At 40.0% G+C, this 14026-nt stretch overlaps 1 protein-coding gene across 6 annotated transcripts in view; it reads right to left on the minus strand.

Moving 5' to 3' along the window:
• VTI1A (vesicle transport through interaction with t-SNAREs 1A) overlaps positions 1-13970 on the minus strand; it is a 368250-nt gene extending 354280 nt beyond the window's left edge. For 3 of the 6 annotated variants that reach the window (XM_043475444.1, XM_043475446.1, XM_043475445.1), the window contains exons 1-2: positions 13536-13970; positions 4133-4191 (exon numbers count right to left, since the gene is read on the minus strand). In XM_043475444.1, coding sequence (XP_043331379.1) covers positions 4133-4191; positions 13536-13629 — 153 coding nt within the window. In that variant the 5' untranslated portion in view covers positions 13630-13970. The remainder of the gene's footprint in view (positions 1-4132; positions 4192-13535) is intronic. The other 3 variants (XM_043475442.1, XM_043475447.1, XM_043475443.1) reach the window with 3 other exon arrangements.
• Positions 13971-14026: the final 56 nt, after the last annotated feature.

A 14026-nucleotide genomic window follows, 5' to 3' on the forward strand; every position in this document is an offset into this window, starting at 1 on the left:
ATAGTAACATATTAAATTGCACAAAGCTCAGTGAAATCACAGCAGGGCACTTTATAACAACCTGGATACGTGAGCATTTCATGGGAGGCAATATTGAAATAGATGGTTAAGAAAACAGGCTTTCAAGTCAGACACCTGTGTTCACATCATAGGCTCCACTGCTTGCTAGTTATGCAAGCTTGGACAGGCTTCTTAACTTCTCTGGGTCTCACTCATCTCATTTCTAAAAAAATAGTATGTCTTTTGTAAGACAACTATAAAGATTAAACAGGGTAATTCCTATAATGTGCTTAGAACAGTATCTTTTACTTGGTAATTACTCAACTAATGTGGATAATAGGAGTGGTGATTACTGATGATGAAGTAGAAAGACAGCAAGCATCATGTAAGGTGTCAAAGATAGCTTATGTATACTTGGCATTAAAAAATAAAAACCAACAACTACAAATTGGCTCAGGCCATGTCTAATAAACTCACATCCGAAAACGCTGTCAGATATTTTGCCTCTCAAAGTAAACAGCCCGAATAAATTATTTCCATAAACATTACACACTTGGCATGAATACAACTCTTACTTGTCTGGTGTTAAGAGTCTGAGTAAAAATAGTAGAACTCAGATAAACAAAATTTAAAAAAAAAGTTTCAACTCACAATCTTTAATTTTTATAAAGGAAAAAAGTTTTAATTAGCCTTGATTTAAGCAGTAACTATTTAACTTATTGCCATATCTCAGCATAAATATGAAGCGCCAATACATCAGTTACCCAGCAACGCAATTATTTAGAGCACTTCTCTGAAATTGTCATTAAGGACTGAGCTCTAGAAAGGTTGAGCAGGACCATCCAGACAAACAACCGCAAAAGCACATGTAAGAGAAAATCTGCGTGTTAACTACATTTCTGTTTCAGGCATTTGATAAGGACATTCTAACTAAGGTAAGACAAAGAAAAAGGTAACACATGACAAACACTTGAAATGAAACCAGAAACAAGAGTAATACTACTAGTTTTATATTGTCACAACATTCACATGGCCAATGTCAAGTGGAAGACATGGTAATTATGAGACATGCAGTGTCCGAGAGATTAATACAAATTGTTCAACAGAAATACAACTAATCCTAACAAGTAAAATCATAATGAAGTTCTTTTCCTAGGGTCCTCATCAAAAACATAGTATATATAATGATGTGTGTCCTTAACAAGGATGCCATCAGAATTAAGTCAGCTGCCTAGACATTTTAAACAAACAGAATCACACATGTAAGACAAAACTCTTCATATTAGTAACAACTGGAGATGACCATAAGCTCCACAGGGGTATAAGCACATTTTACAGTTCTTGGTATAGTGAAACTTTGGTTATTAGGAAAGAAGCTTTCTAACATCATCATGTAAATCAATGTCTCCAAAAGAAGGCAAACTAATGAACCAAAACATAGATTTTTATGGCAAAGACAAACAAATACCCTGCTACTGAGAATCTAACAACAAGCTAAGAAGTTAACCCACGATCCAAAGAATTGACCAGTTGTACTTCCCTGGTGGCTCAGTGGTAAAGAATCTGCCTCCAGTGCAGGAGACCCAGGTTTGATCCCTCGGTCGGGAAGATCCCCTGGAGAAGGACATGACACCCCCCTCCAGTATTCTTGCCTGGAGAACCCCATAGGCAGGGGAGACTGGTGGGCTACAGCCCAAGGGATTGCAAGGAGTCGGACACGACTGAGTAAGCATGCACTATGTATGGTAAGCATACCAACCAGAAGGAAGAAGCGTCTTGGTTGGCAGCTATGGCATATCAAAGTTCAGTCTTCGTACATGAAGGCCAGGAAGCAGGAGGAAAACAGTTGATTGTAAAAAAAGAAAGGAAAGAGAAAAGAATTTGGAAATAAACAAGCAACTTTCAAAACAGAAGCAAACATGAGAGGCTGAGGAGTTAGGATAAAGCTGCTCCTGCAGAAACAGGGAGATGAGAAGTATCTCTTACGGAGTGGGGGCTCCCCAGACAGCTCGGTTGGTAAAGAATCCACCTGCAATGCAGGAGGCCCCAGTGTGATTCCTGGGTCAGGAAGGTCCAGCATTCTTCAGCTTCCCTGGTGGCTCAGCTGGTAAAGAATCTGCCTGCAATGCAGGAGACCTGCGTTTGATCCCTGGGTTGGGATGATCCCCTGAAGAAGGTCAAGGCTATCCCCTCCAGTATCCCGGCTTGGAGAATTCCAGGGACTGTATAGTCCCTGGGTCACAAAGAGTTGGACATGACTGAGTGACTTTCACTTTCACTTTTACAGAACGCACAGGCGTTCTGACAGCTAGAAAAGAACCGGAGATGGGCAAGATGGAGCAGCAGCTCTGCAGCTTGCTGCCTGAGCACTCACAGACACGAAAGGAAGTGTCTGCGGTATAAGGGGGAGCTACAATCACCTACTCCTCAGAACCCCCCACCCGTCTTGAGCAGCAGGCCTGCCGTGTATGGCCCTGCTACTCAGGCAAGCTAGCTTGGAGTGCCACCCCTTAGAGTCCTTTGGAGACATTCATCATGCCTCAATACAACCTAAGAGTCTAAGAAAGTTCTACAGAAAAATATTGCTGTTGTCAATGTTTAGTTGCTCGGTCATGTCCAACTCTTTTGAAACCCCATGGACTGTAGCCTGCCAGGCTCCTCTGTCCATGGAACTCTCCAGGCAAGAATACTGGAGGGGGTTGCCATTTCCTTCTGCAGAGGATTTTCCCCACCCAGGGATCAAACCTGCGTCTCATGCAGTGCATTGTATTACAGGCGGATTCTTTACTGCTGAGCCTTACTATTACTGTGGATTCTTTACTGAGAGAAACTCAGTAAAAAAATATTGGGTTGGCCGAAAACATTCATTCAGGTTTTTCTATAACATCTTATGAAAATACGTGAATGAATTTTTTGGCCAAACCAATAATAACCAAAAAAAGAGCCATAATTGGAGAATTGTGTTTAAGCTACAGTTTTCCAAACTTGTCTGAACAGGCAACACCAGTTAACAGAAACACACTTTGGGAAACTGTAGTAACTATATCATACTGAAGGAACACCAAGTGGTACCCTCCAGTGTGGAGAAAAGCAACACCCTCACTTAGGATCACAATGCAGGAACAAGACGAATCATACTTGTAATACAAGTCTCCAAAACCCCAAATTAGGACACAATATATTTCAATACTTTTTGTTCCTTGATTTGAGAATTTATTAGTATCAAAAGTAGTGGGTGAGTTAAAGCTCAAGCACTAACTGGGTGTGGGACCACAGAAAAGTTAATTAATCTGTCTAAGCCTCAGTTTTCCCATCTACAGAATGGGGGTAATGATGCTCCTCTGTGTATCTCTCACACTTGTACGTGTCTTGCTGCAACACTAAGAATGCAAGGCCCTGATCACTCTTTTCCCAGGCAGGGAGCAATCTGGGGGTAGGAAACCATGTGTGCCTTGGGGCAAAGAGCAGGCTTGCTTACAGGCTGCTATAAAGCAGTATCCTTCCCAGGCCCCACATTTCTCTCCTATAAGATAATCCACTGATGTGTAGTCATTTTTCTAGGCAAGCATGCATCAGCCCCTTGGCAACTGGGGCTCAGGGAACTGACATAAGCCTGCTGAAATTTTGGCAGCAGCTTTTCTGTGAGTAATAAAAGCCTTTTGTCTCTGACGTAGGAACCTAAAGTCTTCTATCAGCATCCTTGAGACTGTGGCAAGCTCACCTGTGAGTGGGCAAGTAGGGAAAGTCTCGCTCCTTAACAGTTTTTGACAAACAGTTCCTGTCTCATAGAGATTTTGTGAAAATTAAATAGTATAAAGCAAATAACATGCTTAACCCATGTCTGGTACCTAACACACCTTTAGCCAGGGTTACCTATTTATAGCTATTATGAAAGGTATTATGAAGTGATAAAAATTCAAAGTGGGCATTTAATGAATCACCTTTACTAAGAGGAATAAAATCCCAAGAAGCTATTAAATTCTCTTCAATGTAGACACTGATGAATTCTTAATCATGAACTGTTTATCAGGTATGTTTCACATTTCTACAATGCATAAATGAGGCTTAGAGGAAGGCATCAGACTAAATGGCTTTGGTTGTGTTTTAAATATATTACTAAGTCTGTACGTACCAGTTCTTTCACTTCTTCGAGCTGTTTCTCCACATTTGCAACCATCTGTTTCTTCTCATCTGAAACAAACAATAATATCAAAGAATTGCTAAGGTTACAGATAAACTTAATACTTAAAAACTTCTATTTTTATATATCTTTTTTCCTTTCTGATCAATCAGAGTAAAGAATTAGCATATCAGGCAACAGCCATATTCTTCTTTGGTGGGTTAGGAAACACTGTAAGACACTGATTATAGGCGATCTGGAAATACATAATCCTGTGGAGTACTGAAGAGATGCTGTAACATTTTTAAGAAAAACCAAAAGTTATTTTGCTCTTTAGAAGAGACTGTGTCAACAACAGATTTACAGGTGGCATGAGGAATCTGCAAACTCATGAGTTTAATAAACTGGGAATAATGTACTCATGAGTACAACTTAAAAGTCACATATTAAAAAAGTCATATATAACAACAAGACAAAAATCCACAAACTAAAAAACCAAAAGTGACATATAACAATTCCTACAACTAAGCAAGATCTTACCATCCTTTAAAAAATTGTGCTTTCATTAAGAGTTGAATGTAATGGAAGAAATATGTGAAGTCAGAACTACTGATTCTAAACCCCAAACTATTATCTACTCATGGTTATGGGATCTTGGGTAAGAAAGACTTTTTAGCTGAGACTTGGTATATACTCTCTAAACTGGAAATTAAAAACATCTACTGGACTCTTTTTAGCTCAAATAAGTTGATGCAAGAGGAATTACTTCTAATTTGTGAAGTGCTAAATATCTGTATGTGATTTCTTCAAACCGTACCACAATCAAGCTATAACCCAACTACAACGCTCCATTCTAGGAGAGACATGTTCTAGCAGATACTTTCGGAAAAATTATCCTTATCCCCATTCCAAGTCTATCAGCCCATTTATCTCTCCCCAGAAATCACCAGCTTTTGAAGTTTTTTCTAACCCAAGAGAAGAATTAATTACTTGCTCTTATAGAAAATTCCTACATCTCTTACATAAGCCTCATGATTTATCTCTCACACTCACAGGTCTGATTTATCTTCTACCTTGGAGGCTCTGGGAAGACAGGAACCATGTCCTAGTTCTACAGTCTAGCCCTGAGCCTGATGTATAATCAGTTCTCAAAACATGGTAGCAAAATGAATAAATAGTGCAGTGAGTACAAGAATTTACAAAAGAAGCTATGCTACCAACCACGCTGGTTTCACTTTCACCATACCTGCCCTCTTCCCCCATTTAATCTTCCAGAAATGTGGCTCTGGTTGAGTCACTTGAGCCTGGAAGTCAAGGCCCTCCACATTCCAGACCCAAGCAACTTTTCCAACTTTATTTCCAACTACTAGCTCTCTAGTATGTGCTCTGCATGCTATCCATTACTATCAAAGCCAATTTTATTCCCTGACCTAAGTCTTTGTTCAAGGTACTATTTAGGTTCTTTGGCTGAATATAACAGACCTGATTCTGGCTAACCTAAGCCAAAAATAGAATTTATTAGAATAATTCAGGGTGGCTCACAGGGTCTCATCACATGGCAAATAGACGGGGGAAAAGTGTAAGCAGTAACAGATTTTCTTTTCTTGGGCTCCAAAATCACTGCAGATGGTGGCTGAAGTTATATAATTAAAAGATGCTTGCTCTTCGGAAGAAAAGCTATGACAAACTTAGCATATTAAAAAGCAGAGACAGCACTTTGTCGACAAAGTTAAAGCTATGGTTTTTCCAGAAGTCATGTACGGATGTGAGAGTTGGACCACAAAGAAGGCAGCACGCCAAAGAACTGATGCTTTTGAATTGTGGTGCTGGAGAAGACTCTTGAGAGTCCCTTGGACTGCAAGGAGATCAAACCAGTCAATCCTAAAGGAAATCAGCTCCGAATATTCATTGGAAAGACTGATGCTAAAGCTGAAGCTCCAATACTTTGGCCACCTGATGCAAATAGCCCACTCATCAGAAAAGACCCTGATGTTGAGAAACATTGAAGGCACAGGGAGAAGGGAGCAGCAGAGGATGAGATGGTTAGATGGCATCACCGAGTCAATGGACATGCAGTTGAGCAAACTCCAGGAGGTAGTGGAGGATAGAAGAGCATGGCATGTTGCAGTCCATCGGGTTGCAAACAGACACGAAACAGCGACTGAATAAAAAGAACGAAGAATCAATGGAAAACGTGAGTTCCCAAGCCAGGGGAGGGCAGTACCACGGCGGCTCAGGGAACCAAAGGAGCAGGAACTCACTGACAGTCTCTGCAGAAGCAGAGTCCAAATTCCAATTTCTGGTGAAAACTCACTGACTGTCCTCCCTTGAGTAAGGTATTTTCTTCTTGACCTGGACAGGGCATGGCAGGCTGTCAATTCCACTAAGACTGGGTTTAGAGAATTTCTCAAAGGAAAATTGAGGAGATGCTCTCAGAAGATAGAACAGAGGATTCTGGGCCCTCTGAAGCAGCAGATGCCCACTGCATCCACTTACTGCAGCTCATTTAGTCCTTCCCCTTTTCTGTCTGCTAAATCCCACTACCCTTCCAGGTGACCTCACAGGACATGATCTTATTGCCTCTGAATTCCTAGACCTCCGTGCTCTGCCCTAGCATCCCTGATGGTCATTAGTAATTGGTTCCCTTCAGCCTCATTTCCAGCTCCTTGAAGACAGGGACCATTCTCGACACACCTTTGTCCTATTTCTGTATTTAGCACAGAGAGTTGTACATGGTAGGTGTTGACTGTGTGTTTACTGAATGAATCCATGAGTCTTATAATTCAGCAACATATTTGTTACTCACAGAGAATAAGAAAAGTTGTAAAAGGTCATCATATAGTCCAGTTGTTTTTAGACACGGCTGCTCTATTTCACACTCAGTACTCCCGTTTAATTTAGTTTGTGTTTTCCAACTTCTCCATCTCATTTTTTGTTGTTCTTTCTCAAGCCTTTATCAAACGTAGTAGAAAAGCTTTTGTATACATACATATATATATAGTACATATATATACATATTTTAGAAACTTTATGAATATTTGTCTAGCTAAAATATTTATAACATTTTGGTTCCATTTGTTTGACCAAGTATGAATAGGATGCTAGATTTCTAATTTATATTCACCCAAAACTTTGATATAGTTCCATTTATTTTGGCATCTAGTATTACTGCTAAAAGTCTAGAAAGTTTACTATCTCAGTGATTTTAAAAAATTTTTTGAATGAGGTTTGAAAATTCTAATCCAATTCTGAGAATATAAAGAAATGTTATGTTGTAAAAAAAACAAACAGGAAACTGACATGCAATATAGTATTATTAACTAAAGTACAGATTCTGTTCAAATTTCACACACACACACACACACACACACACACGAGAGAGAGAAAGAAAGAAAAATTGTATCAGTGGGGCCTGGGGCAAATCTTCCTATTTAGAATGGCAAGTTTCTCTTTATGAAAGAAATAATTAAGACAAACCCATTCTATTTGTGTGAATAAAGGACTGGAGTTGGAGACATTAATATAACTCATGCTTAGCTTATTATAAATATAGATAGCCTCATACACAAAACTTTATCAGTATGTATATATACATATTAGCATACACACATTTTTCTTTGCTTTGTCAGCTAAAAGGGTCCAGAAGTAATAAAACCTCAGTACCAATGTGCACACCTAGTGTCCAGATCTTGGTTTCTAACACCATTTTTCAATAAAAGGAAAGAGGACTCCTTGGAGAAATAGCTGCTGATTCAAGGACTGGTATACAAAAAATACAGGATGATTCTGGAGTATCTTGTAATATCACAAAGTAAGAAAATGCTAATAAGGGGAGAAAAAAAAACCACTGATGGGCATATATCAAAATGACACAAAAGTCGGCTGGAAGGAATTCCAATGGTCAAAGTTGCAATAATCTGAGCAGAAAAATAAAGTGGTATTGGAATACAACACAAAGTATAAATGAGTCTGTGCATATAAATGACTGGATTAACAAGGGGAGGAGAATGGACAAATCTCTCTAGAAGAATCATATAGAAGTAGTCCAAATAATTTACATAAATCCTCAGCCTTCAAGGGGATGAAGCATGATCCCCTACTCCTTAAGTGTGGACTATGCATATGATTTCCTTCTAAGAATATGGAAAAGAGGGAAAAGAGTAACTTTACAGTAGATGAACCTGACAAATACTACCTAAGCCAGGTGGTCAAAGTTAATATCAAGACAGTGCTAAGTTACCTTACAGTGTGAATTCCTGACATGATGTGATGAAAACGGTGGTTTACCTCTGTGGTCTTCCTCTCAAAAACTTACAACCCTAGTCTGATGATGAGAAAAACATCTGGCAAATCCCAACTGAGGAACATTTATAAAACAGTTGGTCAGTATTTGTCTAAACTGTAAAGTCATCAAAAACAAAGAAAGGGCTGTGAAACTGTCACAACTAAGAGGAACCTGAGGAGTCATGACTACTACAAGTGATTTGTAGTACCCTGGACTGGACCCTAGAATAGTAAAAAGACACTAAAGAAAACTAAGGAAATATGCATAAAGTATGGACTTCAGTTAATAATAAGTAGCAACACAGGCTTGCTGGCTGCAAGAAATGTATCATATTAATATAAGAAGTTAACAATAGAGGAAACTGGACATGGACTACACAGGAATTCTCTGTATTATTTTTGTGATTTCTCTATAAATCTAAACCTCTTCTAAAATTAAATATTTTTAAAAAATCTATGAAGCTATTACTTGCCATGCATGTGTACATGCATGCTCAGTTGCTTCAGCCATGTTCAACTCTGTGTGATCCCATGGACTGTAGCCCACCAGGGTCCTCTGTCCATGGGATTCTCCTGGCAAGAATACTGGAGTGGGTTGCCATTCACTCCTCCAGGGGATCTTCCCAACCCAGGGATCGAACCTGCGTCTCTGGCATCTCCTGTATCACAGGTGGATTCTTTACCCACTGAGCCACCTGGGTAGCCCAAGGCTATTACTCAGGTTAACTAAATTATTTAAGGGATTAGAATGTGGGTATGTGTGAGTGTGCCTAACTCAAATCTTACCCATCCTACTTCAACTCACTCTGCACCTGAGTTCCTGAATTAGGTCTGGAACCATCTCTTCAACTCTAATTTTATAGAACGAAAATATAAGGCATGCAAGTCACATAACAGAATTTCAAATTTTCTAATAGCCACATTTCAAAAAGTAAAAAAAAAAAACAAAAAAAAAACAGGAGAAATTCATTTTAATATTTTTTTAATTTTAATAATATTAAAAACATCATCATTTCACTACAGGGCAACAGCTACATTTCACGTGCTCAACAGTTACACATCAACATTACAGCTCCAGAACCACATGTATGTTAAGCAAACCACAGTATTCATATATAAAAGCAGACTTTTCTGAATTCTCTTATTACAATCACTTTGCAAAGGCAAGAGAGAATCATGGATGAATGTCACAGCTTCCTCCACACATGGCCATGTCTAGACAGGGTCCAAAAGCCTCCAGGGATGGAGCATAATCAATTAGCTAGGCTGAAGCATTTCCTTCCAGAAAAGACACCCATCTCACCCCACCACTTCCACTTCTCTCCCTGACTTCCTCCCTGATACCGAGTTCAGAGTCCAATTCCAAGTTTGTATCCCAAAGTGCTCATCACACATCTCCCTTCAAATGCAGGTGCTCAAGAGAGACTCACTCTAGTCTAGCACAGAAAGGAAGCAAAAGTGAGGTCCAATGTTTCTTTAAGAGTTCAACTAAGCACAAAGTCTGAGAAGCTAGGTCCTGACCAACCCTACAGCTGTTGTCTTCACCACTGCAGCATCACTAGTTGCTAATTTATCATGCACTCTCTTTAGGGAGGAAAAATTGTGCCAGGGTATAATATGCTTTCCCCTTCCAGGATCACAACTAGGTTGTGGCAATGGGGCTGTGTAACTCAATGAAGTTATGAGCCATGCCCTGCAGAGCCACGCAAGCTGGATGGGTCATAGCAAAGAGCTGTGACAAAGCATGGTCCACCGGATGAGGAAACGGCAACCCATTCCAGTATTCTTGTCTCGGGAATCCCCTGACAGTATGGAAAGGCAAAAAGATATGACACTGGAAAACAAGCCCTCCAGGTTGGAAGATTCAACATGCTACCGGGGAAGACCAGAGGGCAACTACTAATAGTTATGAGATGGTTAGACAGCATCACCAACTCTATGAGCAAACTCTGGGTGACAGTGGAGAACAGAGGAGCCTGGTGTGCTGCAGTTCATGGGTTGCAAAGAGTAGCAACTGAACAACAACAAAATCATATGCTTTATTTCAACTGACTTTTACAACACTGTAAGGGTGAAACTATTACACACACCCCACCCCCAACACACACACACACACACACACACACACACACACACACACACATACACTGAATTTACAGGTGGAGGAGGCAGACTTAGGCCACGCAATATGCCCAAGTTGCATATCTAATAAGCAGCAGAGCTGGGATTCTAAACAGATCTGATGCCACGTGTGAACTGTAACCAAGTTACCATAATGCCTTTCTCGGTATTTCTGACTACAGCTACAAAATGATAGGCTTCACAACAGACCATTTTTCTCCCTGTCCATGGTGAGGTAAGCAACTATACTGCAAAGGAACCTTTCTTTAAAATCCTTCAGGAAGCCTGCCTGATGTCATGGAATTCCCACCTCTATAAAGTATCTCCCCCACTTACAACTCATCATCAGAGAAAGAGGAATGTCACAATTAGTATTAGCGATTGTTTCCACTCATCCATTTTCCTGACTTTACTACAGAATACAAATCATTAAAATCAAAGCTCAAATATAGTGCCATAAGAATATTACTTAAGAAGAGACTGATCTATCTTTTGGTCCAATTACTAACACTACTTAAAATCCAAACACTTGAGTTTAAGAAGAAAGGTTTTAATATTATTATTATTATTGTTTAAAATGTACCACAGAGTAATCAAATTTCTTTTTGAAGTTTTAAAATATTTCTTTTCTATTCTCTTGGAAGTAACACTTTGACACATTGTACATGCACAGCAGAGAATGAAGTTAGTTGCAATCAATCCAATTTACTCTAATTCCATTGCAGTAAGTTAATATTTCAGGGACTAAACTGCTTTGGCTGAAAATTTTGCTCCAATTTTTAACCTTCTTAACTCAAGTAATTTCTGGGTCAACCACCAATGATGCCAGGAAGAGATTATAATTATTTTTAATCATACTACTTTTGCATGGTTGCACATAATCAATTTCTGTTGTCTACAGGTATACATCTGAAATGCACAACTACAAAGATATATTTTTCATCTTTCTCTATCAACTAGAAACAGATTATAAAATGAGCAAGTACAAATAATTAAAGGGAAACCACAGTATTTTAAAGAGTTATTAGCATTTAATTATTCAAGTTAGTAAGCATTTTTCCAGTGTCAGCTATAGTCTCCTTTCAATTCTCATGAAGCTGCTTCTTTGGACCTTACATTACATTGTAGCTGTAGAAATTGGAGGTCTTTATTTTTAAGTTACTTAAATCAGAGGTTTCTTTCTGTGTGGTAAGAATGGTCACATTAAAATATAAAGGTAAGAAAAAAAAAAAAAAAAACAATTGTAACAAATCTGTTTTCTTGGAATTGGCTGTTACAATTTTGCACCCAGGAACAACTTTGTTACTTTATAGCATAGCTTCTCAATACCAAAGTTATTAGCCCAAAACAAAAAATGTTTCCTCAGCTATAATTCTGACAATTGAAAAAGAGCAAAACTCCCAGGAAACCACCAATCCTGATATTCTGAGGTTCTGGGACTGAAGTCAAAGGAAGTAGTCTCCAACGATAATAACAACAAAAATCAAGATGATCTTGGGTGGTGGAGGAAAGCAGAACTGAAGAGAAGAGGCGAGGTGATGTATCATGAAGTGATGAGGCCATCGGCCACTTTCGCCACAACAATCTCCCAGGCAGCAGAGCTCCGTGGTATATGCTACCTTGGTTCTCTCCTCTTGTTCCCTCACTTGGACTCATACACCTCTTTAAGACATCATCCTCCACCTCCTCCAGAACTAACTGGGACTTCAGGAGATGAGTGGGGTGTAAGTTCAGAGATGCTGGCTTCAAGCAAATGTCCCTATTAATAGAAAATAGGTGGGGGGGGGGGAGGAGAAAAATAAAGAAATAAAGGAAGAAAATTATTTATAAACACTTCAGTTTGGGGAGAGGTGGGGAAAGGAACAGAGGAATCACAACTTAGGTCTAGGAGAAATTATTGCTGGCATCAAGGACTGACTGAGATGGTGGAACAACGAAATTGACCACCGGTTTACAGATAAACTTTACACCACAGAGTGAAGGTAGATGGTTCAATTTCCCTACCACAGCTAAGTCCCCGAATAGCAATCTTATTTGCAACTAAATACTCAATTAAATCTGTATTGAGAGAAAACAAATCCTAAAACAAAGTCCCACAGATGAAAATGACATGATACCATACTTATGTATCTGTTCATTTCCTTAAACATTTTCCTGAGCTCCTTCTAAGTAAATGCCAAGGAAATCAAAGACAGCTCCCACCTTCACATAGTTGACCATCCAGCATTTAAAATAAGATGTGCTAAAACACAAAAACTCTTCTGAATGATAGCTGTGGGATTTTAAAAGTGAGAAAAATCATTCTGTACCAATTTTCACACATCGTTTCTCAAGAAGGATGAGAAAAAAATAAATGGGCTTGGTGGTATGAAAAATACTAATGATTATAGCAGCTAACATAAAAAAAAAAGGACCTTACATATGCTTCATTTAATCTTCACATGAGAGATGCACAATTCTTTCCATTTTACCAAGAAATAAAAGTTGAGAGAGGTTAAGAAACCTGCCTAAATACAACTTCTAAGTGGCAGGTCTGGGATTTGAATCCAGGCACCACGGCTCTTAACCCCGTTTTGCCGCCTATAGTAATAACATCGTTACTAACAAACCAGCGTTGCTGTATGGTGCAGACCCATGACCTTGGTACGTTAATTCATTCTCGTTGAATATTCTCACATCTCTGTATTTCACAAACAAAAGTAACAAACAGAAAACCCAACCAAAACGAAGACTCAGAGAAACGTTCCCAAGGTTATACGAGTAAAAAGGTGGTGGAGTCCAGATAAGAACTCAAAAAAAGCTTCAGATTCCAAAGGCTCTGCACCCCACAACCCAGCTTGGATCTTCCCCTGACCCTCCTCAACCCACTCAACCATTCCTCCCGGAGGCCCCGCCACTACTTCATCCTCCAGGCTCGCGCCTAAGAGACATTCAGGCAGAGTTCCATCGTCCACATCTGAGCCTCCCCACTCTCCAGGACACCCCCGCCCGGCCTAGGAAGCGCCCTTACCAGGTGGGAGTCGGGGGACCCTTGCAATCTTGTTGGTGATCTCTGCCGTGAGCACCGCGAAGTCCTGCTCGTAGCCTTCAAAGTCGGACGACATGGCGGGTTCCGGAGTGGCCGGCCCGGGTCGGAGCCTAGGTCGGAGCTGAGGTCACGCGGGGCAAGAAAAACGGAGTGTAAGGACCCGGAAAGTTCCTCCTTAGAGAGCGGAGCAGAGAACCGGGGACAGCTCCCAGGCCGATCGCTTCCTGGTTGTTCGTCGCGATGTTGGTCCTCCGGAAGTTGGGCTGGGTGCGTGTTTCAGTTTCCGTTTAGGCTCCAAGATTAAGAAGTTCTCTAAGGAAAACCCTTTCAATCAGTGTCCCCAAAAGCCTAAAAAATATTCGTGTTCTCAGGAATCACTGAAAAGCATTTTTTTCCTCCCTCCGAGTTTTGGAAAGCGGTTCCGGTTCCCCAAGCTAGAAGCCAGAGGGACTTGCTTCCCGACGGAAGGTTGA

This window comes from Cervus canadensis, chromosome 8, assembly GCF_019320065.1.
Source record: "Cervus canadensis isolate Bull #8, Minnesota chromosome 8, ASM1932006v1, whole genome shotgun sequence".
In the NCBI taxonomy this organism is placed as follows: domain Eukaryota; kingdom Metazoa; phylum Chordata; class Mammalia; order Artiodactyla; family Cervidae; genus Cervus; species Cervus canadensis.